The sequence below is a fragment of the Gymnodraco acuticeps genome, unplaced genomic scaffold, assembly GCF_902827175.1.
Source record: "Gymnodraco acuticeps unplaced genomic scaffold, fGymAcu1.1, whole genome shotgun sequence".
NCBI lineage: Eukaryota > Metazoa > Chordata > Actinopteri > Perciformes > Bathydraconidae > Gymnodraco > Gymnodraco acuticeps.
In genome coordinates this window covers 17,011-42,901 of record NW_022990020.1, presented here as the reverse complement: position 1 = coordinate 42,901, position 25,891 = coordinate 17,011, and the positions used below count along the sequence as shown (strand labels likewise).

The 25,891-nt window shown below is 42.5% G+C and overlaps 1 protein-coding gene across 1 annotated transcript; it reads left to right on the top strand.

Annotated features, from left to right (window-relative positions):
• Nucleotides 1–236: 236 nt before the first annotated feature.
• zgc:56699 (uncharacterized protein LOC405758 homolog) lies at nt 237–24,946 on the top strand. Its single transcript, XM_034213858.1, has 7 exons — nt 237–389; nt 4,142–4,268; nt 4,541–4,650; nt 12,424–12,550; nt 17,566–17,643; nt 22,388–22,445; nt 24,627–24,946. Exons 2-7 carry the CDS (start codon nt 4,178–4,180, stop codon nt 24,700–24,702), a joined length of 540 nt encoding a protein of 179 aa, XP_034069749.1. The 5' UTR covers nt 237–389; nt 4,142–4,177; the 3' UTR covers nt 24,703–24,946.
• Nucleotides 24,947–25,891: the final 945 nt, after the last annotated feature.

Genomic DNA, 25,891 nt, shown 5'->3' with positions numbered 1-25,891 from the left:
ATAAGTGAGAAATGGATTTAACTTCTGTTAGACAGCTATATGCCATACATATTTGCATACATTCACAGTAAATATTTATTCAGTATGATAGCTGTCCAACAGAAGTTAAATTAATTTCTCACTTATTCTGACAATGTACTTAACCCCAAATAAAAGAACCCAATAAAAAGAGTTGTTAAATAATAGTGAAGTCACGTTGTAATAACTCATCTCTCTCGATTTTCTATTTGTGCTTCGCCAAAAGCCACTGTGTCAAGTGTCCTACTTGGGTTGCCGTATGTAGTTGGCAAATATGGTGGACCATCTCGCACGCGCGCACTACAGAGAAGGCAGGGCTGCAGATCGGGTAGTGACTACAGGAGCTGCTCGGAACATCTCTCAACAAAAAGGTCCATAAATGTTTATTTCTTACTTGGCAACTCTTCATTTTTAAACAGACTGTATTCAAAACAGATTTTAACTGATATTGAGTTGATGTCGCAGTTTTAAACTTTTAATTATCTGCTTTATTTCGAAGTTTCGAGTTTTGGCTAGCAGGCGGAGCTAATGGCTAATAATAACGCATGGGCAATTTAGCAGGAAAGTTTGATTATTCCTTTTTTATTCATGTTTATTTTTAAGAAATGTGCCTTTTGCTACGATTAAACTGTGTGAAAATATAGCCACCAGATGAATACTCTTAATAACATGTATGTGAAGTTAGCGGCTAGCTTCAAAAGCCCTAGTATCGTGTACCTCTGAACGGTTTTACCCATAGACCGTATAGGCCTATATAAGGGTGTGTTCACACCTAATAGTCCGCTCTCTGGATGCACCAGACCACAGTTTGTTACATTGTTTCATTTTTCAGAAGGTTCGGTTTGCGTTCACACGGGCAAAACTCAAACGGACTATAAACTTTAAACACAAGTCATGTGCTCGGAAATGCTGTTCAACCATTGGTCAGACATTAAGGGGGTAAAAACGCAAATCCCGGCAATTTCTACCGGAGCCTCCGCCATGGAGCATCGGCACTTTCGGCAGGTTATTCTCATGCTGCTGTTAGTCTGGAGATCAATACACACTAGCGGCCCGCGCATATGATTATATAATCAGACAACGTCCGTTAAAAAACATTATTACATGGCTTTGTTGAATACTCGATTCTGATTGGTCAATTCAAAACACTTGACACGTTTTTAATCCAGAACAGACAGACCGATGTCAAGGATGTATTGACCGTTGTTAAGGACGCTCACATCTGCACAAAGAAGTCCGTTCGATTTAACTGTTTACAGTTTGGCTGAAACTAACTGACAAGACAAGAGCGACAAGAAAACAGCGGAGAAGTAACGGGCAGAAACCCTCCTTTTTACGCAGCGGTCCAGACATAGACATCAGACAGCGACACATATTCAGTGTGCAGTTACTTTGGCATTAGGGCAGGGATATCTAGATACTTTCCAAGGTTTGACATAATGAATTGTGCTACTTTTAAAGGAAGCAACGATGTTTTCAAATCTGTAATCAAAAAGCTCCTCAAAAACGCTATCGAATCAGTTCCTGCCGTTGCTACGTTAGTTCAAACAGTAACAACGGACTATTTTTCTTAGCGGATGCATGTCAATTTAAATCAATACATACAACTATTTTTTTAACAGCAGCCCTGTCTGTGCACACGGAGACCAACTGTCGTCCGGTGATCTAACCGCCTTCTGGAAAAGCTTCACTAGTACGTCGGTATGCAAATGCGCTTTGTGACACAAGTGACGGTACGCATTTCAGATTACGCACATAACCTGCGTACCAGTTATGTGCACCCCTGCACTACAGCAAAAGTATTCTCCGTCGGAACTTCCTGCAACAACACCACGCCGTTATCTTGTTATCCATTATCAAAGATGTTCTATTGAGAAGACGATCACTACGTGACAAAAGTTTTCAAAACCGTTTCTGGTCTTCGGTATTTCCAGACAAGTGGCTACTGAAATCAATCTTACTAGCTGCTGTCTGTGCAATCCTCGGCGCGAGTTGGCGGACTTTATTTTGCTTACTTTAACATCATTTTTCAAGGTGGGGCTAAGCCATTTCTTGGTATGGGTGTAGCCTACCCCAGCCATACCCTGGCGCTGCCACTGGTGGGATGTATGGGGCGGGCCATTCTTCACGCGTTAAATGCGTTAAATATTTTTAGCGCAATTAATTCAAAAATTATTTACCGCCGTTAACGCGATAATTTTGACAGCATTAATATATATACTAGATGACTCACCCGCGCTGCTGGCCAATGGAGACCGACGTTGCCACATGGCGGCTCATTCATAACATTATGTCTATGGTGCACTATTGAAATAACCGTAGATTGCTCAATTTTCAACCAATTTTCAAACGGTTTGGTTTGTTATCAACATGTCTTGTTGTCTCCTGTATCATAACTAGGGATGTCCCGATCACCTTTTTTTGCTCCCGATTCCGATCATTTGATTTTGACAATCTGCGATCTTTATGCAATGCATTAAGAGAAAAAAAAGGTAACAGATAACGGCTGTTCATCCAACGCGATGAGTTCAGCTATCTTGGCTGTTATTTTTTTGGCCTTTTCACTGTTCTGGGGCAGTTTCTCTTTCCTTTTGAAAGCCTCTGAAAGTGTCGGTTGTTTCAGTGCCGTTACCTGAGTGGCCGCTGTGTACTCGTGTTGTTGGTGGTGTTTGTTTCTCAGGTGGCGTGTTAGATTGGTCGTGTTGAACGTAGCTCTGTTCTTTCCACCACGCGGAACCTCCTTCTTACAAACATTGCATCTGGCTGTTACACTGCCTTCGCTTTCAATTTTATAATACCGTAATTTTCGGACTATAAGGCGCACCTGCATATAAGCCGCAGCAGCTAAATTGAATGATGTGTACATATATAAGCCGCACTGGACGATAAGCCGCAGGTGTTTTAATGTTTAATTACCATATGCAAGGGTTCGTGCACAGAGGGGATTGTCGGGAAAGAGATGGCTGTTTGAGGAAGCTCCCATTTATTAACATTTCAACAAACAAGTTGCATATTTGCATAACGTATTCAAGTGTTACCATTTAGTGCCATAGTAGCTACAGAACATGTAGGCCTACTGTGCTGTGTAAACTACTGTATCACATAGCGTTTCAGACACACAAACTTTTCAACTTTCAAACTTAAACGGTGCGCTCCCAGCGCACGTACCGGCAGTGATCGTTTGTGCATGAAAACTTCCTTTGCACAAACTGTTTCGCTCTCGTAATGTCTGTCTGTCTTGCTCTCGTTCTGTCTCTCGTACCACTCTCGGTTCCACTTTTACTTTTGCGCGCTACCTGTCTCACTCTTTTCCGGCCTCCAGCTTTTCCTGCTGGAGCCCGCCGCTTAAAGGTGGGGGGCGCGGACCGGCCATAGAGCCCATAGAGTTAAAGGTGGTGGACTGTAACCTGTAAAATCCATAGATTTAGGAGGTCCCCTAGTGGCCGTTAGCTGTAAAAATCCATAGATTAGCCGCACCGTTATATAAGCCGCAGGGTCGAAAAATGGGGAAAAAAGGCGCGGCTTATAGTCCGAAAATTACGGTACTTCCAAACTCCTGACATTTTCTCTGTCCCGACTCCCGAGTCACCAGCTGAACGTAGCCTCTCGTTAGCTTACTGCTACTATTAGACACTGCGCCCACTCTGTTGCCAGATTTGAGAGAAATAAGCAACCAGGTCTGAAAACAAGCCCAAAAGAAGCAACACATACATGATGTTGTGTCATTTTAAACCAAAACGAAGGCCTCAGGATGACTTTAAGACGTGAACATGGTCATTTTTGTCGATCTTTTGCAAAATCACGTGATCGGATTGGGACATCTCTAATCATAGCCATGCTAATAACGTTTATAATAAACCAAACCGTTTGTAAATCAGTCAAGATGTCAGCGAGTTAAGAGTATTTTTGTGCAGATCCCTCACCTTACAACAGCTGTAGCAGTAGTTGTTGACTGTGGTAAGATGGCCGCCGGTGAGCTACGCTGGCGACTCCCCCTTGAGCCATCTTGTGTTTATATATATATATATATCTATGTCTAGAAACCTGTCAGTGCACCTTATAGCTGTTTGCCAACCGCCATTAAACCAGAAGAAGAAACCTGTCCTTGTTTTCTTCCATCCAGTTTGACCAGCTGCTGTCCGGTGAATCTCAGCTGAAGATGGCGACCTCCTTCAGATTCGGATCCACGATCGACCCGTGCAGGACGGCTGCTGCTGAGAGAGCAGTGCTGCTGGAGGGCGAGGAAATAAGTAAAACTAAACCTATTTTTTACACATTTCATCATCCTAATTTATGGAATCAGATTTAAGACAAAGCAACACTTTCAATAACTTTTTACCGCCACACATACATGTAAATATATTTAATATGTATATACGACCCAAATATGTATACATGTTAATTTAATTCATTTCTTATTTAAAAAGTGACTTATTATTAATCTTCTGTGAATCGTCCTGTTTTTCATCCTCACCCTGTTGCTTTTAAACTATTGCTAATCTGATCTAATCTTATCTTAAAGTTGGCAAAGAACCACACCTGGATCCGGACACCCTCCTGCAGTGTCCCTTCGATAAGAACCACCTGATCCGGGTCTGCCGCTTCCCGTACCACCTGATAAAGTGCAGGAAGGTGAGTGACAGCAGCAGGCTATATATTTACATTAAAGTGGACGTGTAGGTACTTATTTTGTAAAGCAGGGGTGCCCACACTTTTTTGGCTGGTGAGCTACTTTTGAAATGACCAGCTCACCGAGGTCTACCAACCAAAAATAAAATCCCAAATTGCAAGGGTTGCTGAATAACACGTTTTATTTATTTATGGGATAATAGGGCTGCAACAAACAACTAATTTGATAATCGATTAATCTATCGATTAATGAAACGATTAATTGACTTTTCGGACTATTACTGTATGCCTTGCACAATTTCTCAAACGCTCTTATTTAGCCATCAACTTTTAGATGTAGCTTGAGGTTGTTTTAGGCATGTGGAAACTAACAAGACAATAAAGATGAATACTTGATTCAAAAATACATATATTATTGAATTAACTAAACACATTTTGAACAAAATTAACATTGCTTTTTATTTAAAGGGATAGTGGAAATCTGCGAATTTTGGGTTTAACTTATGTATTTTATAAAAAATAAGCATAATAAACAATTTTTTTTTATTTCATGGCCTAGTTTCATTTTATTTTCAATTTTACTGCGCCCTCTCAATGAAACGAAATACTTCGGGAATCGTCGGGAATCTTCGGGTGATGACGAGAGCAAAGGAAGACGGGCACAAACAATGGCGGACATTCAATAGCATTTGCATGTGAATAGCCGACCTTTATTATGGTGAATAGATGTGTTTTGTATGGCTGTAGTGCGACAGCAAATGCAGAGAATGGCGTATCGACGCATGCGTTTCCAAGAAACCCAGCCATTTGTCGTCAGTGGGTGAAATGTGTTCAGATAACACGGGCAAACTTCACGGAGCCGAAGCTGACGAGTAATTCGGCAGTCGTGTGCTCCCGTCATTTTACTGACGATTGTTTCGAGATTCCTCGGTCTCTAGCTCAAATTGAAAGTGGAATACATAAGAAGTGAGTATTTTATTATGTTTTCTTGTTGATTTAATGCATCATTAGCCTGTACCATTTTGTACAACGCCATTTATCCGGTACACAGTGTCGAATGTGTACACTACAGTCATCATATAGACATGATAGACTAACAGTACTGTGAGTACAGCCTACACTTGACAGGCAGCCTGGCTAGCCTAGGATTAGTGATGACATTACATGTGTGGATTCTGTGGAGTCTCAGCTTTAAATCGTATATCTTGTTTGTGCAGTTAAGATAGTAATAAGGGCATTTCTACCGTGTGTTGTGTGTAAAAAAGCGTTAGCATTAGTTAGCATTGTTTCGCTCAATGCTAATTCAAAGGCTTGGTATTACTCTTGTGTTTTTTCTAGTTAACAATTGTTCTTATTGTCAGTTAGCGGAGTTTCTTACCTTTAAAAGGGTATGAAACATTAATAGTTTCATAAATGTTAAGAAGCCCTGAGACATGTGAGAGAAAAAAAACTGTGGGAGGGGTCCACTGGGGGGACCTTCGGGCTTAACTGGTTAACAATGATTAATATTTGTAAAGGCTACAGGTGATCTTAAGATGCGTGAGCTATGCTTAGGGACCTACCAGTCAAGATTATTTGTGCGTAGGGGTGCATCATCTGGCTCCTGGTCATCCTCGCCATTGCCCATGCCGTGAACCATCACCTCGGGCTCGGGCTCGAACAAATAAGGACGTAATGGTCCATCTTCTGGCTCAATATTGTCACCATCGTCGCTTACTGAACCGGATTCAGATTCAGTTCCTAAAACAACATTTTCGTAGGAAAGCCGAGAGGATGTTTCTGACTCGCTATCATCACTGGATACCTCGTACAATCCTTCTTCTTTGTCTGGTATATTTGCCCTTCCACGTTCATTCTGCATAGACGCCATGGTTTGTTATCGTATCGTCTTCCTGAGTTTTCGTCACTTCCGGTTTGGCTGAGTCGAACATTTCGTTTCTAAAAAACTTCGGGGAAGCTGCAATAAAGTGCTTCTAACATGAGTAAGGCAATTATTATATTTTTTTAATCAGGTGTGATTGTTTTGGTACGTAATTATGCTTGTATATAAGTTAAAACGAAACTATTTGAGGTTCCATTTCCACTATCCCTTTAAAGTAAATGAATAATATTTCACATCAAAAGAAACAACAATGTTTTAACAAATCGTATTAAATAATCTGATGACAGGACTGTAAACAGAATAGCTGAAACTTTAACAAACTAAATAACTCAGTTACCTCTAATCATTAACCCATGTTTGTATCATGGAGTTAACTCCGTGTGTTGCTGCTGGCATACATAACACCTGACGTGGAAACGTTACTCGTGGATGGGGCTACAGAGCTGCTAGAAAGACAGTCGAACCCGGCAGAGTTCCCGTTAGAATATTTTTTCGCCGGTCAACATGTCCGTTAAAGTTTAAATCTTCCGGACAAAATGAGAAAAGTGCCGGTCAAAGGTCTTCTTTGTTATTTATTGAGCTTTAAAACAAATTGATATGATTCCATATTAAACAAATTATATTAGATAAACTATTCAAATGTGTTCAGTAATTTATAATAACACGGGAATAATAAACGGAGCACTCTCCCCCTCTCCTGACAGCCCGTCAGTATCATGCAGCTCGCGGATCAGTAATGAGTGACCCGACAGTAAAACTAAACACATCTATAACTAGTTTAGGTAGTTTGAGAGGTAATTAAAATAGCTACGCGTGATATTCTAACCTGAAGTGTGTGTTGTGTCCGCTCACCGCTGCATGTGATCATGCAGAGCTGCGTGTTGACTCGTCAGCAGCAGCTGATCTCTCTCTCCCGTCAGATTAGACTTCACTCGCGTTTATGTCCATATCGATCAGATCCAGCTAGTTCTAGCTAATGATATGACTACCTGCTTATTAAAAGACACCTAAACAATAAGTGTCGCTATGCAACCGGGTGAGGCCACAAAGTATAGCGCAGCATTATGTATTTGTTTACATGCCCACCGGAACCCCGAGGCATTACCAACAGATCAACGCACAATCAACCCACACAGGACATCTCTTTCTCCACATTACGTGTTAGACATTAGAATTGACTATTCTTGTCTGTCACATCAGTGGCGCAAATTGCGCAACTGATGCGGTATTGCGCTAAAAGGAAATTATTTTGAACGGACACTTTGACCGGAGAGATTTAGATTTGCCGGTCTTCAGCATATTTTACCGGTCGTAGTCCGGTAATTACCGGCTAACGAGAACTCTGGAACCCGGTGCATTCCTCCGTCTGGATGTGGAGCACTTTTGATAAATGTTTAGACAAATTGCTCGTGTTACCGCCCTTACATGCTAAACTCTCTTGGCAAGGAGCATTGTCCACCTCAAGACGGGTAAAGTTTAACCACACCTCGGAGCGCTTCTCTCCGCCATCCCCTCCGTGTGTTGCTGCTTGTAGCAGCTGCGTGTGTAAACTGCCCCCTCGCACACAGATGGGAGAGAGAAAGATCTCGTCTCGATTGGAAAGATCAAAAATACACCGACCATAGACGCATTTGTTTGTCTTTGTGCATGTTAGAAACGAGTTGGCGACACTAAGACTGCGAGATAATGTTTGTGTAGCAATAATACATGACCTTTCTCTTTCTCAACTCGCTACTCGGAGGGAAGTCGCTGCTATGCCTTGTGAACACTCCGATAATGCCTCTCCACGTTACCTTTCTTTGGCAGAGCGACGCTTGCTTTACAAATAAGGCAAATAACCTTTGAATGTGACATCACAAACAAATACTCTTCCTCCCATTCTGGGTGGAAGTGGTTTGTCTTTAGCTTCTTGCTCGGTCCCGCACTCATTTGGTTGTTTGTCTCTTGTTTGTCTCTTAATTTGAGTTTTCCCGGCACTTGACTGACTTTGTATCGCTTTGCATTCTGGGTTAACAGACTGGAAAGCGATAGGTCGCTTTTTCTGTCAATCAAGTAAACTCCTGAATTAAGTGGCAGGGAGGAGGGATCAAAACCTGTCGTGATCTACCAGCATCTAAAGTAAAGACGGGTAATATGGTTAAAAATCCTTTATTTTCATATAAGATCAGTGCATGACATTAAGGATTTTGGGAGATGGCCCTTTGGGCCGTCTAAGCTAATTTACAGATGGCCCTGAAAAATGCAGTCGAGAGGAGCCGAGCGCATCCGCGAAGCACACAAAATGGCGACGTCAGAGTTCCCGTAAGCCGGCAAATCTAAAGCGCTTCAGTTGCGCCACTGATGTGACAGACAAGAAGAGTCCATTCTAATGTCTAACACTTAATGTGGAGAAAGAGATGTCCTGTATGGGTTGATTGTGCGTTGATCTGTTGGTAATGCCTCAGGGTTCCGGTGGGCATGTAAACAAATACATAATGCTGCGCTATACTTTGTGACCTCACCCGGTTGCATAGCGACACTTATTGTGTAGGTGTCTTTTAATAAGCAGGTAGTCATATCATTAGCTAGAACTAGCTGGATCTGATCGATATGGACATAAACGCGAGTGAAGTCTAATCTGACGGGAGAGAGAGATCAGCTGCTGCTGACGAGTCGACACGCAGCTCTGCATGATCACATGCAGCGGTGAGCGGACACAACACACACTTCAGGTTAGAATATCACACGTAGCTATTTTAATTACCTCTCAAACTACCTAAACTAGTTATAGATATGTTTAGTTTTACTGTCGGGTCACTCATTACTGATCCAGGAGCTGCATGATACTGGCATAATAGATTGCCCGATCGGGCAACCAGCAGGTGAGGCTTCATTGCCCGAGCTAAATACTAGATGGCCCCGGGCCATCGGGCAGTCCTTAATGTCGAGCCCTGAAGATAAATCTACATAAAGCACCTTTTCTGCTATTTTGATAACGGATGTTGCTGTTTTTTTTAGATAAAAAAACGTAAGCCGCTTTTTAAAACCTAAACATGTATGTGAAGGTAGCTGCACGCCTCAAAAACTAGGAACATGAAACTATGGATTGGTTTTTACCGCAACATTTCTATTACGATATATAAGTGATTTCATATCGCTAACAATCTAGATCCCCATAAAGCATCGTTCTGTTGGATCACCTCTATACCTCTGTGTGAATTACATGCATGACATGAGAGGGAAGTAAAGTAACAACCATATTTCTTCACGGACAGAAAGAACAGGAGCGCCGCAGCACACGCTCCCTTCTGTTTAACATGTGTGCAATGTGCAGAAGTGGACAAATATAATGGGAAGAAACCAGTCAGAGGTTTACCACGGGATGGGTACCGAGCCCCGGCATTAAACGGGCCCCGGGGCTGAATTATTAAAGACCCTGGTTCCGTTAAGCTCCGACGTTATCGGTCTTTTCATCGGTGCTGGAGACGTGTGAAAAATATGTCATGTGTATTATTGCTACACAAACATTATATTGCAGTTTTAGTTTCGCCAACTCCGTTTCTAACACGCAAGGAGACTGCAACATGCGTCTATGATTATTTTTTTGTATTTTCGATCTTTCCAATCGAGACGAGATCTCTGCTTGCGAGGGGGCGGGGCAGTTTACACACACGCAGCTGCTACATGCAGCAACACACACACGGAGGAGAGAACGCGCTCCGAGGTGGTTAAACTTTACCCGTCTCGATCCTCGTTGCCTAAAGCGCAATAAGAGTTTAGCATGTAAGGGCGGCAACACGAGCACTTTGTCTAAACATTTATCAAAAGTGCTCCACATCCAGACGGAGGAATGCACCGGGTTCCACCGTCTTTCTAGCAGCTCTGTAGCCCCGTCCACGAGTAACGTTTCCACGTCAGGTGTTATGTATGCTAGCAGCAACACACGGAGTTAACTACATTATAACTGAGTTATTTATTTTGTTAAAGTCTCAGCTGTGTTTACAGTTCTGTCATCAGATTATGTAATACGATTTGTTAAAACATTGTTGTTTCGTTTGATGTGAAATATTATTTATTTAATTTTAAATAAAAATCAATGTTAGCTTTGTTCACAATTTGTTTAGTTAGTTTACCTTATTTTCTCCAAAAGAACCGATAAGAGTCCCGTTAAAACCTTAACGATACCCATCCCTAGGTTTACCACGACTCGATACCTTTACATTTTGACATGCTGTATAGTGTTTTTTAAATGAAAAGACTACATGCATCATGAAGGCAGATTCCACTGTACTTCGTGCATTAAAAGGATCTTTGTGTAGAGCTAACACAGCTGTCAGATGCATGAGTTCTTGCAACACACAGCTGTCAGAACAATACCTAAACCCCAGATGCAACAGCTCTGCTGCATCCTACACGCTTTAATCTCCGATCCCCAGCTTCACTCCATCGTGCAATAATCAGAACGTGGATCTACGGAAATATTGCTGCGGCACAGTTTTGCAGCAGAACATTTAAATATCGTCATTTTTGCACAAGGTGAACTGAACATTTGTTGTTTACACTAAGGAGTCTTTTAAAAGTCTAAAGAAGCGTAGAAGAAGCTAGAACATTGGATATTGCATTGATTGGTAACATTACAAAGACCTCTTGAATCTAGTCGCCTTAAATGCAGAAGCCAAGACTTAAAATACTCATTTACCAACAACAGAGTATTTTAGCTTTACTTAAAATAAAAACACATTATGCATCGTTTTGAAGGAACTTGCACACAAAAACGTTATCAAATGTTAACGGTGGGGTAGGTCATTCACTTTAGAAACACTTGTTATATTCCATGGAATGCTCAAAACATCCCGATGGCAATGAATATCTGAAGTGCTTTGACAATAAATATATAAAAATATCATCAGTGGAAGCTGTGGCGCTGTAAAAAGCACGACCAATCATCTGAGCCGGCTAAAGTAACTGGATGGCCTACCTGCCTGTCAGCCTTCCATCTGGGCACAAACTCACCTCGTGCCCTCATTGGTCATGTGCGCGTTCCTGTGTGTTGGGGGAGGGGCTCTGTGAGGAAGTGGCAGATTTGTTTCGGATGTGTATTTTCAAATTCTAGCGAACTCTAGCTGGTTTCTCCAAAATGACCTACCTACCTTTTTAAGGAAGTCGCCGCTTCAGAAGCACAATGCCAAGATTTAGCTCTTTGATTTCTTTGATATAACGACATGGTAGGGCTGTGCGATTATGGCATAAATCATAATTACGATTATTTTGGTCAATAATTGATATCACGATTATTAAATACGATTATTCCATTTATTGAACTTTAAAACAAATAACAATTTGAACAGTATCTTTTTAACTGTTGATCACCCTGAACGTATAATGCAACTGAAAAACCAATCATAAAATAAATGATACATTTAAATAAATAATATCAAAATAATAAATACCAACAAATATTTGAGCGCACTTCCACAAGCTAATAAACATATATAAATAAAAATAAATTAGATCAAATATGTTGCCGTGCACTGTCACAACCTAGCAAAGCAAAATAATTGTTTTTTTCGATTATGTTGTTTTCGTAATTGAGGCAGGCCAAAATCGTAATTGCGATTAAAATACGATTAATTGCACAGCCCTACGACATGGAAATCTTTGGATGTAAAAAGGTAAATCCCTCGGTTCCAGCAGCAGCAGGTCTCCTCTCTGGCTGATGTACAACCACCCAGAACAAAATATAAAAACACATTATGCATCAGTTTTAAGAAACTTGAAAACAAAAACAGTAGAAAATGTTCAGGAAGCACGACCCCAGCTCTTTGGTTCTAAGATATAACGACATGTAAAGCTTTGTGTGTAAATGTAAACGCCTCCATTACAGCAGCATCTCCTTTTGTCTCTGGCTGATGTAGAACCACCCGAAGCTGGCGAGCGAGTTGAAGACGTGCCCGTACAACGCTCGTCACCTGGTGCCTCAGAACCAGCTGATGTCCCACACGGAGACCTGCGAGGACCGCATCTCTGTGGACATTGAAGACCGTGAGACATCTCCTTTTATACCGGCTCTGTTGGAGAAACTGGTCGTAGTCATCACATACAGAGCATCAGCTAGTTCCTGAACAGTGTCCTTCACATGCTGATATCCAAGAGAGGGAGTTACACAGTCACAAGATGGAGGAATAGAAAGCAGTATTCAATGTTTACTTCAGATTAGCTCCACGTCAGAAATGAGCATGCTTGATGTCTATCTCCATAGAGGCTGAATCATCATGTTAATCACATAGCTATCATATGCCTCAAACAGTCCTGATGCTCTTCTAGGTAATCACACATCCTGTCATGTTCACAGCTACAGTTGGGATAACTTTGTTATCATGTGACTCTCATGTTGGAAGAGGACATTCAGGATCTTCCCCTTGTTACATATACATCATCTAAAAATCTAACTTTTTCTCAAAAATCTCAAAAATATGACTTTTTCTAAAAATCTCAAAAATATGACTTTTTCTAAAAAATCTCAAAAATATGATTTTTTTTTTTCTCAAACATCAAAAAATTCTGACTTTTTCTCCAAAAATATGGCTTTTTCTCAAAAATCTCAGAAATGTAACTTTTTCTGAATACTTAACATTTTTAATAATCCCTCGTCACCAGTTTGAGCTTCAATCTCAGATTAGCTCCACGTCAGAAATGAGCATTAGGTTAATCCCAAAGCAAAATTCTGACTTTTTCACAAATTCTGACTTTTCACCAAATTCTGACTTTTTTCTCAAAATCACAAAATTCTGACTTTTTTCTCAAAATCACAAAATTCTGACTTTTTCACCATCTAAAAATTATGACTTTCTTAAAAAAAATGTTTTTTTTCTTCTGAAAATCAAATTTCTCCAAATTGTGACTTTTTCTCAATCTCAAAATGTTTGACTTTTTCTAAAAAACAATCTCAAAATGTTTGACTTTCACAAAATTCTGACTTTTTTTCTCTCAAAATTCTCACTTTTTCTCAAAATTCTCACTTTTTCTGAATACTTAAAAATGTTAATAATCACTCGTCCCCGGCTTGAGCTTCAATCTCAGGATCCATGTATTTGTGATCCTCTCCAGAATGGAAGTAGTCATCACATACAGAGCATCAACTAGTTCCTGAACAGTGATTTCTGAAAAAGTCAGAATTTTGCTATGTGATTAACATGATGCTCATTTCTGACGTGGAGCTAATCTGAACTAAACATTGAATACTGCTTTCTATTGTATTCTATCGATTGTAACTCCCGTTACACAGTCACAAGATGGAGGAATAGAAGGCAGTATTCAACTCCCGTTACACAGTCACAAGATGGAGGAATAGAAGGCAGTATTCAACTCCTGTTACACAGTCACAAGATGGAGGAATAGAAGGCAGTATTCAACTCCCGTTACACAGTCACAAGATGGAGGAATAGAAGGCAGTATTCAACTCCCGTTACACAGTCACAAGATGGAGGAATAGAAAGCAGTATTCAATGTTTAGTTCAGATTAGCTCCACGTCAGAAATGAGCATCATGTTAATCACATAGCTATCATATGCCTCAAACCGTCCTGATGCTCTTCTAGGTAATCATACCTCCTGTCATGTACTCAGCTACAGTTGGGATACCTTTGTTATCACTTACTCTGCCGATAGGAGAGGATGCTGGCGTGGTTTGTTCGCCGCTTCTCCACCGCTATCCTACTTTCAGTTCGTGTTTGAACATATTTGATCTGATTTTTCTGTATACATCTGTTAGTTATATATAACATCTGTCAATATTGGCTCCAACTGAATCGCTACTTTGTTAAAGTAGTTTTCCGTTACCTATTTGCTTTTTCCTGCGTACCGGACCCTAGCCTGCTAGCCCGTTTGCTACCAGCCTCCAGTCGTTGGCCGTCAACAATCTCGTCAACTCCCTGCCGTCAGCTGGCCACTAACATTGGACACCCTTGTCTCTGCACAACACCGCTACGGTGGGAAAAAATATTTGTAGCTGTCCCGGTGCGGAAAGCCCTAGTAGCCGTGACCGCTACCTCTACAGCTAGCCAACCTCCAGTCACCGGGTCGCTACATACTAACGCTAGCATTGGACCGCTCTCCTTCTTTTCGTCTCTTAGCCTTCATTCCACTGATTCCTGCAAAATCACTGATTGTCAACAGAAACTTCGCTACTCACCCCGATCACCTGCCATGATGTGTGCTTTCCTGCTGTCTGACATTAATCCTCTCAAGAGGTTCGTTGTGAGCTGCATCCTTCCCGGCCGACATAACTCTGTCATACTCCATCGCGAAACTACTCCAGCTAAAGCACACATCCACTCCACCATGCCCGACGATGATCTCCGCCATCAGTGAGCATGGACTGCTACAACGACCCAAATACATTCACCGAAGCTCCGGGCGAAAGTTTGTTTACTCCCGGTCCGGTCATTCCATCTCATCCATCTGGTCTGCTGCGTGCACTGACACACCCCCTCCATTTCATCATCACAACAACCAACACGCACTCTGCCTGCCTACGCCCCCTTCCCAAAGCACCCCAGCCTGTTCAAACTCAACCTCATCTTAAACTTGCTCTGTTTAACACCCGGTCTCTAAAAAACAAGAGTCTCATTCTCAATGAATTCATCACTGACAATAATCTGGACTTTCTCTGTATCACAGAAACTTGCCAAAAACCACAGGAATACTTCTCCCTCAACCAGACAACACCCCCAGGATACACATATATTGAAAAATCACGCCACCATGGGCGTGCAGGTGGAATTGCCACAATTCTAAGAAATAATATAAACAATTGCAATAAACATCCCTTGCCCCTCCTCATTTGAACACCTTGCATTTAAACTGTCTGGTCAAAAACCCCTGGTTACAGCAGTCATTTACCGTCCCCCCAAACCAAACCCTGCTTTCCCCTCGGATCTTGCTGAATTCCTCACACAACTTTGCTCTATCTCTCCATCTGTATTGTTACTTGGTGATTTCAATATTCATGTCGACTCAAACGACTCCAATACCGCTTCAGAACTCCTGGACATACTCAACTGTTTCAATATCACACATGTTGATTTTCCCACCCATAAAAAAGGTCAATCAATGTTTATTTATATAGCCCAATATCACAAATGTTACATTTGTCTCAGTTTGTACAGAATATCAGTATGACAATACGACACCCTCTGTCCTTAGACCCTCACATCGTACAATTAAAAACTTCCAGGTCACAAACTGGACCTGATCTGCACCACTGGCATCGCCATCAGCAACCTGACCACCTATGACCTCACCATCTCCGATCACCTGGCCCTCATCATGGACATCCTAACCACAACCCCCCTCATCAAGCAGAAGCGCACCATATAATTCTGGAATATCAAGTCCATACACCCCTCCCTCTCCTCCCTATTGGCTGACACCATCCCTGACTCCACCGTCACCCAGAATGTTTCCCCTACTGACCTGGTCAACACCTACAACAATGCTCTCTCCTCCTGTCTCAACCAACTCGTTCCAATAAAAACCAAGTATGTCTCTTTCACTCACTCGGCCCCCTGGTACACCGATCATCTCCGTTGCCCATCGCTAACCTCCCATTCCTGTAAAAAATTCTGGAGCGAACTGTTGCCTCCCAACTAAAATCCCATCTGGACTGCAATAACCTTCATGAACCTTTTCAATCTGGTTTCCGTACTCGCCACAGCACAGAATCTGCCCTACTCAAGGTGACCAACGACATTCTCCTCTCTGCTGACTCTGGTTCCCTCTCAATTCTCATTCTCCTTGACCTAACAGCCGCATTTGACACGATCAACCATTCCATCCTCATCAACCGCCTCCAGTCTTCCATTGGCATTACCGGTACTGCCCTCTCCTGGTTTAAATCCTGTCTCTCTGACAGACATCAATTCATCTCCATTAACAACTCAATCTCCCATAGCTCCCGTCAATCATGGCGTCCCTCAGGTTTCTGTACTTGGTCCCCTTCTGTTCATCATCTACATCCTCCCAATTGGACAAATCCTCCGTCATCACCAACTCCAGTTCCACTGTTATGCTGATGACACACAGCTCTACCTCTCAACAAAATCAATTTCTCCAACCACACACTCCCAGCTCAGCACCTGCCTTACTGACATTCACATTTGGATGCAAAACTATTTTCTAAAACTTAACTGTGACAAATCGGAACTTATAATCATTGGCCCAAACTCACTTACCCGCTCAACCAGCGATGGCTCCATTGTCAACCCCTCCACTCACATCGGTAACCTTGGCATCATCCTCGACCCCACCCTCACTTTCCTCCCTCACGTCAACCAGGTCACAAAAAACGCATTCCTCCATTTTAAAGAACATCGCCTGCATCAGACCCTCCCTCTCATCGACCGCTGCTGAAACTCTGATCCATGCCTTCATAACACCCCGACTGGATCACCTGCGTTCACACTAAAATGTCAATATGTCCAAAACTCAGCTGCCCGCTTGCTCACCTCCACCCGACACTCCGACCACATCACCCCTATCCTCCATGACCTCCACTGGCTCCCCATCAAACACCGCTTTGACTTTAAAATATTACTTTTCACTTTCAAAGCCCTCAACAACCTTCCCCCCCCCCCCCCCCCCCCCTACCTCTGTGACCTCATCCAACGATACAACCCCACCCGTCGCCTCAGGTCTGCTGAAGCTAACCTACTGCAGCCCATCAGGACAGAGCTCCGGACCTGGGGTGACAGGGCCTTCGCTGCAGCCTCCCCCACACTCTGGAACTCCCTCCCCAGCCACGTCAGATCCGCCAACACTCTCACATCATTCCAACAATCCCTCAAAACTCACCTTTTCACTCTTGCCTTCAACTCCTAATCAACTAACCCCTTGCCCTTATTCCTCCTAGCTTAGCACTTTCTACTTTTGTTGTTATTTTGTTTTACTTGCTTGTAAGCGCTTTGAGCACCAGGAAAAGCGCTTTATAAATGTAATGTATTATTATCAGTTTACTCTCATGTTGGAAGATACATTCAGTACATTGTGCTCTGTTTGCAGGCGGCAGCACCAACCGACTGATCCCCCTGCAGGTCAGCACCTGGGTCAACCCCGACATGTCCGAGGACTGGGACCATGGTAATGTTCCGTTATATAATAATGCTTTAAATCCTTCTCGTTATTCTCCCAGATTTGCTGTCATGAGCATCCGATCCAACTTTATTACAGCACATTTAAAAACAACAGAGTTGACCAAAGTGCTGTACATCAATAGATATATAAAAAGCAGTATAAATTAGTGTTGCACGGTGTACCGATACTTGAAAGGTACCGCAATACCCTGCCGTTAAAAACGTTACGATTCCTCAGTTTCATTAGTATCGGTACTTTAAGAATGACGGGGAAAAGTACTCCGGTGAGAAAGTGCTGTTTTAATAAGAGCCGTGTGTGTTCAGCGCTCTGCTTCCACTCCCTGCACTGCAGCCCCTCCCCTCTCAAGCACGCTCTAAGTCCCTCCCCTCTCAAGCGCGTTCTAAGTCCCTCCCCTCTCAAGCGCGTTCTAAGTGCCTCCTCTCTCAAGCACGCTCTAAGTGCCTCCCCTCTCTCGTGCACGCGCTAGCTGCCAGAGCATGTGAGAAAACGAGAAGCATGGCTGCAAGTGGGACTGCCGATGCGCCTCGGCTTGTTGACAAAAAAGACGCCAGAAGCTAAATGTGGAAGTATTTGAGCCATATCTCTGACAGTGAGGGCAAGCCTACGGACACCACGAGGCCCGTCTGTGAGACATGTTTTAGATCCCTGCAAACCAAGGGAGCCAACACATCAGACTTGGCTAAGCACCTCGTCGACCGGCATCCAGAGCTGTTTAAAGAATTTAAAGACAGACAGGTTAGCGAATGTGATAGATAACATAATTACATCATGCTCAAGCCCAAGCCCTCAAATCTAAGTCCAACAAGTGTAATTTATTTTGTGACAAACGAACGTTTAACTAATACCTGTCTAATAACTGTCTAATATGGCTATCTTTTTAGCTAACTTACCAATGTGGCTAACATCTGCAATGTACATTTTGTCAATAATTATTTATATTACTGTAGCCTACTATTACATGTTAATAACATATAAAGTTAACTATCAAAGAAATCACCAACTCAAGTATAAAGAAGAGACCATGTTGTAAGAAAACACAAGAAAACCATACTTATACATGAGAGTAACGGCACGTCCACACAGCAGCGTTAAAAAATCTTCCAACGTTGCCTCACCTTTCGCCGAACTGCATTGTGGGAAGCAAAACGAAGATTTCCAGGATTTTCAGGATTCAAAAGTTGAGCAATGTTCAACTTTTGAAGCTGAGGTGGAAGCGTCAGCCAATCAAATCCCGTTTATGCAAATCTGACAGTACAAGCGCTAGCCAATCAAACTGCGTGCAAGCTAGGAGAGCCAGACCGCAGTTCATTTCCTCATATTCCAAACGAGAAATTACGGTAGCAAATCACCCGGTTCTTTACGACCAGAACTATTTACCGGGATACAAACCGGAGGAACCAGGCATGGAGGGAGGTGGCAGAGGCAGTGGGTGAAACTGGTAGGTTTTCGCCTGTTTGGGGATTTTATATCCAGTTTACTTCGTTTTAACATTGCTAGCAAGCAGGGGGGCTTTAGATTCATGTGATTGGTTGTTGGTCGCGTTGCTCGTTTTTAACTGTGTGGACGTTCCGTAACACATACTTCACTTCCGTGCAAAAAGTACGGCCCCGCCCACTTTTGGGGGAAACAACGCTGTCATTTGAACGGCGATCGAGCCTGAAGCCACAGAGCTCTTCTGTTACTGTCCTTTCTTCTTAGAGGAAGTACAGAAACACGTAACTCTGGATTTGTTTTAATGTTTGAGGAGCAATAAGCGACGCAGCAGCTTGTTGGCATGATAACACAATTATGTTCCGCCTCGCTCGTGAGAGTAACAGCTGGCGAAATTACAGCCTCGCCTACTGATTTTAATTTAACCATATATCGAGCCCGATCGTCGATTTCCAATGATTTAATGTATTGTTGCCATTCAAATGACAGTTTTCCCCCAAAAGTGGGCGGCGCCGTAATTTTCGCCCCGAAGTGACGTAGGTGTTAGGCTGCGTTTCACTTCTCTTATTTTTCATTTCCTCGCTCCTCGGTCTCGGTCTCACCGGAAGTTGATTTGTCTGCGCCATCTTGAGTACCGTCCCAATGGCCTTATTTCTGCCGGAGGAGCGAGGAGCGATAATGGAGGAGCTATAACCGAGGAACCACCAGACCATCCTTCGATGAAATCCTCAGACACTCGCCCCGCCCCCTTACTGTGTATCGCTCACTGATTGGACGATGCAGCGCATGCACTGATCTGATGCTTCTTGACATGAGAGCAGTTTCCCAGCGGAGTGAAGAAAATACATGAAACTCACGGGAGTCACTCCTCAGTTTATACCGTGTTTTGTTTCAATTCATGTATCATTTAGTTACAAATAGGGATGTAACGATATATCGCGGTAAATAGATGTCTCAATACCGTCGTGAGACTGACAAAATCCTTTATTTAACCAGGTGGTCCCATTGAGATCATCGATCTCTTTTTCAAGGGACACCTGTCCAACATGGCAGCAAGTAGGTTACAACATGAACATAAAACAACAGAACACAAAAGGACATCATATTTACAGCGCTACATGTACACACCTAGAGACATTGACAAGTACCAATAGTATGTTTATACCTCGCCCTGTCAATAAGCCTCACCTTTTTGGCAACAACGGTATTGTTGTTGAAGTGGTGGAGAGACAATGCACAGTTTGACCCACTGCTGTCACCCATGGCCAAATCTCTCTGTCCCAGCAACATCAGTACCAAGCAAGAGAGTTGTTTCCACAGCAGGGGATTTTGTAAACGCCCAAACATCCCAGCTTCTACCTGGAAATGTGGACATGCTCATATTCCTAGAAGATAACCTTGATGCTGCTGAGTGAGTGAGTTAGAGTTCAGTTACTTGAACAACTAAAGTGAAACTTGATTTATTCTATTGCAGGGTCTGATTATTATATTGATGACACTTTAAAATACTACTATCTACTAAAATGCTGTACAAACCAGAAAATTCACATTTTTTCCTTTATTTTTCAATATCGCGATAAATATCGTACCGTGAGTTTTTGGTATCCTTACATCCCTAGTTACAAATATGTGGTATATCTAAACAACAAAGTGGTCAAAGATCGTCAGACGATCAGCTGTGCAGCGTCATCACAAACAGACGTCGCTTCACGTGACGCTCCGGAGGAAAGGACGTCCCATTGCTCTTAAAACTCATTTCCCTGCTTCTCGTGGTTTCCTTGCGTCTCTCCATGCTTCCCTGGTGGGAGGGACTAGTCGCAGGGAAACGACGCAAGTGAGGGACGCAAGGAATCCATTTAACCGAAGTGAAACGCAGCCACAGTCTCATGTATAGCCACAGACTGAAAAACTCATACACGATGTAAAAAAATATATATAGATAAAGAACACAAATAGAGAAACAGAATGCTCTAAAAGTCCTAATTACATGAGACAATTAAGTATTTAAATGGGTTATGACTAAGATATCTATGAATCTGTCCTGATGTATCTCAGCCTGCTGTGGTGAAAGTAGAGCGATTGACAGCTGTTTTACTCAGAATTTACTACATTTCGTTTTAGACATGAAGAACACATTAATATACAGTGTAATTCAAATATGTCACTACTTTTGTGATCCAAAGACTTTGGTAAACAAATCTAAAACACCAAAAAAGTTAATTTGTGTTTTCACAAGAGTTTTGAAGATTTTCCGAATATCGGATTTCAAATGTTAAAGGTCCCATGTCATGCTTTTCCGGTTATCACCCGTCCCCTTGTGTTATGAAGGTTTTTATGCATGTGAACGGTCTGCAGAGTCAAAACCCTCAAAGTACACCCTGTAGCGAGTAAAACTCTAACACAGAAAATAACTCTCCAAAACACCTCGTTGGAGATTTCTCATGTTCTTCCTGGACATTGTGACGTCTGAACACAGTAGCCACGCCCAGAGCTATGACCAGGCTGATTGGTCCAAATTAACCAATCCACGGACTTCGTCACACACACACTCAGTGCAGGCAGCTCTGCCGATTTCTCCTCCCTGGCTGCAGGCTGATAACAGACAGTTCTCTCTGCAGACCCATTCTCACAGCGTTTATCAACCGTTTTCTTACTCAATATCAAGCCACACTTATAGTTTTTACTTCGACTGTGACTTTGTGTGTGCTCAGGATGAGTTTGGCTGTGTTTCGCTGTCGCTAAACAAGGAAACCACACCTCCACGGAGCTCAGCGCGATTCACAACGTCAGGGTTAACCCTAACCCTATAGATATAGAGTTGTAGTAAGTAGATCGCTATGATTTACGTTTATGCATAGAGTAGATTCTTTTAATTACATTTCCTTTTTTGTTTTGTGTATTTTTTACATTTTGGATTTGCTTGGCGAGCTATTTTTAGAACATGCCCCGTGGGCGACTCACGTTGCCCCTGCGGGCGACTAAGTGCCCGTGGGCACCGTGTTGGCTACCCCCCGCTCCAGAGGGTTAATAGAAAGCAATGAAATACAAGGACATAAGTTAGAATACACCAAACTACTACAATTTAAATGTACTATAGTCATTAACTAATCTGCACAACAGCTGAATTTCCTTTTTGGTATAAATGTTGCAGGCGCCTGCTTCTTATGAAACATGCATGTGTTTCTAAAGTGACCCTAAGGGGCTTGAGATGCACAATATGTAACCTGATCTTCTCCCCTTGCACACTCTGAACATTTGTCTGAAGGTAACACGGTTTTATTTTCTTTGTTTCTTGCAGAGGTCGATGACGCGGCGCCTCCATTTGTGTGGGGGGTGAACACGGTGATAGATCATCAGTAAGTGCTCTGATTCAGCTTAAAAACGTCATCATTAACAATCAAACTCTACTTTTTAAATAGTGCACAGTATCCCCTGTCTTCTGTCTCTCATTGGTTACTTCATCAGGGTTTGTAAAGTCAACATTTACTGAGAAAAGAGAGACGTTATCATTTCCAAAAGTACAGATGTTCCTGTCTGGAGACAGTCGTTAAAGATAGTCAAGTGTAAAGATATTCTTTCACCTTACTTCTTAGTACAGTTAACATGTGTTAATTCCTAAAACATGGCAAGTAGATTTGAATGAGTGTGTTTTGACATTGCGTTGTAACATCTTTAAAAATGCACTAACGTAGGTCCTGATTGGACGGCATTACAGAACATTATTTAATCTAACTTGCCCTAAAATGTAGGAAACCCTGATTTTACAGAGCCATAAATTACCAGAAAATAGCAACGAGTGTTTGAGCTTTGACAGGATAATAGTACAACTTAAAAAAACTCACATTATCCATCGTTTTGTGCAACAATTTTAAAGAACTTACAAACAAAAGCGGTCAAGCGTAGAAGAAATCGTCGCTTTCGAAGCTAAATCCCCAAGAATTCAGGACTTTTGGAAGTAAAACATTTATTTTCCTCACGGACGGCAAAAAAAAGTCGATTTAAAATAAAAACAATAATTGTGGCTTGATATTGAGTAAGAACATGTTTTTATGAACCACACAGCTGCCGGTCTTCCACGACCGGACAAAAAGACGTGCTGCAGGCACGAAACACACTACCAATAGAAATACATTGCTTTTAAAATCGTTCTGTGTGAAACTAAACAAAGGGAGAAATCGTGTTGGTGAACACGAATCAATAGATTACATGTCGTGACTATAAAGGCCCGGGAACACCAAGCTGACACCAAAGAACTGACTCAGACGGACCCGCCTGTTGCGTCTCCTGTGTCGCACTGGAACACACCGCAAAGACTTCAGCCGACGGCCAAGAAGCACGAGTGGCAATAACTGTCCTTACCAGCAGGCGGCGGTAGTGTGTATTCGTCATTCAAAAGAGGCAACAACCGGAAGACAGACTGCGTGATAACCGAGAGAAGAAGAACAGACTGCGTGATATAAACAAGCAACAAATAGCGTTCCATCTTCCCTCTACAGCGAGAAGCTCACGGGGCTTTCCCGAACCTGTGTCGAGAGCTGGAGTTCAATGACATCTCAGATTTGCCTTCCTAATCGTTTGTTTGGGTCCCTCACTTCCGTTTCGCTTCTCATGCACTGATTCGCTAGCTGAACAGCCAATCAGAGTGATTTCTGTTGCCGACAGCCTAGCGGAAGGCGTCGGCACGGCCGAAAAGACACGACGGGGCGGGACACCAATCTGAGTAGGGCGTGTCGACGCTCATCGTCGGCCTGACGCCCACCGACGCCGATAATCGGCCTGGTGTGTCCGTGCCTTAAGGTCCTTACACACCAAGCCGATTTCGGCCGTCGATAGATGTCTGGCCGTCGATGAGCGTCCTGTCGCCCGACTCAGATTGGTGTCCCGCCCCGTCGTGTCTTTTCGGCCGTGCCGACACCTTCCGGCTGTCGGCAAAATAAATCACTCTGATTGGCTGTTCAGCTTAGCGAATCAGTGCATGAGAAGCGAAACGGAAGTGAAGAAGGCACACACAGACGGCTATTATTTTTCATTTTCCAGGACCGCACTAAACATGTTTTCGATACGTCGTTATGTGAAACAGTCTAATGGACGAGAGTGAAAATGGAACGCACGCTATTTGTTGTTTGTTTATATCACGCAGTCTGTTCTTCTTCTCTCGGTTATCACGCAGTCTGTCTTCAGGTTGTTGCCTCTTTTGAATGACGAATACACACTACCGCCGCCTGCTGGTAAGGAGAGTTATTGCCACTCACGCATGCGCAGTTCGTACGTGCTTCTTGGCCGTCGGCTGAAGTGTGTGCGGTGAGTTCCAGTGCGACACATGGCCAAGACGCGAGGCGACGCAACAGTCGGGGTCCGTCTGTCAGTTCTTTGGTGTCAGTTTGGTGTGTCCGGGCCTTAACTCGAAATGCCGTGAGACTGGGTTGTTCTATCTTATACACTCGGGCCTTCATTATCCTGTGCACCTCCTTGAAAGAGTGCTTCAGTATTTCCCAAATGGCATGCATTATGTTTTAGTACGTTCTTTGTGTCTGCAGATTTGAGATGAAGCCGACCAACAACCTGGGTCCGAGCTTCAGGACCCCCAACACGCTGCCCTGGGCCGAGTTCTAAATCATGACGTGTGAACAAATAAAAACAAGTAACACGTGTTATATAAACGCATGCATTAATATTTATTTTAGAATGTGTTCTCCGCATGTCCTTAACCTTAACCCCATTTTAAGTTTTAAATCGGCACTTTGATTTTTTTATCAACTCTCGCTGAGGAAACTGATGGCCTTCAATCTTGTTTTGATATTCGGGTGTTAGTGTGTATTCTGTGTGCTTGTTTTTATTAAAAGTTGCTTTTTTGTTATAAACGTCTTCATTCATTTATTGCATGTTTTTCTGCATGACGGAATTGTTTTACTAAAACATATAATCGAAATATAATATGCTTTAAAGGTGGGGTAGGTAAGTTTGAGAAACCGGCTCGAGATACACTTGTTATATTCCATTGAATGCTCTTAACATCCCGATAGCAATGAATATCTGAAGTGCTTTGACAAAAAATCCAATAAAAAAAGTCATCTGTGGCGCTGTAAAAAGCTCGACCAATCATCTGAGCCGGCCCGGCTAAAGTAACTGGATGGCCTACCTGCCTGTCAGCCTTCCATCTGTGTGCACACATTGGTCATGAGCGCGTTCGTGTGTGTTGGAGGAGGGGCTCTGTAAGGAAGTGGCAGATTTTCTCCGGTTGTGTATTTTCAAATTCTAGCGCACTCGAGCTGGTTTCTCCAAAATTACCTACCCTACCTTTAAAATGAAGAAAAATAAATCAAATATAAACAAGACCCAAATGTTTATCCTGAGTAGAAAGAATAAAGTGCAGTACAAGACAAATAAAATACTATAAAAGAACATTTTAAAGTAGTACGTTAAGAAAAACACATTTGGAAACGTACACATTTTGCACGCTGTGTGCACGGCTGGACTGGTTAACAGAACATTTAATGTAATATAGTAACGCATGTAGACGCCGCACATACACACAGATGTTCCTAATTCACAATCTATAATTAATTGGCTGTTTTTAAAGTCAGAATTTACAATAAAGAGCATTTTTAAACAAGTGTCACTGAGCCGCCACTGGGGGGCAGCACTCATCAACTCAAACACTGATTCTGTTCCTTTGAAAGAACAAGAGGGCAGTTTCAGTAAAATAATAGGCTTTAAAAAATAACCTAACGAGTGCATTGAACATGTTACTTCAATATAGTCAGGAAAATATAGATCACTAAAGCAAGTATTGGAGAAAAAA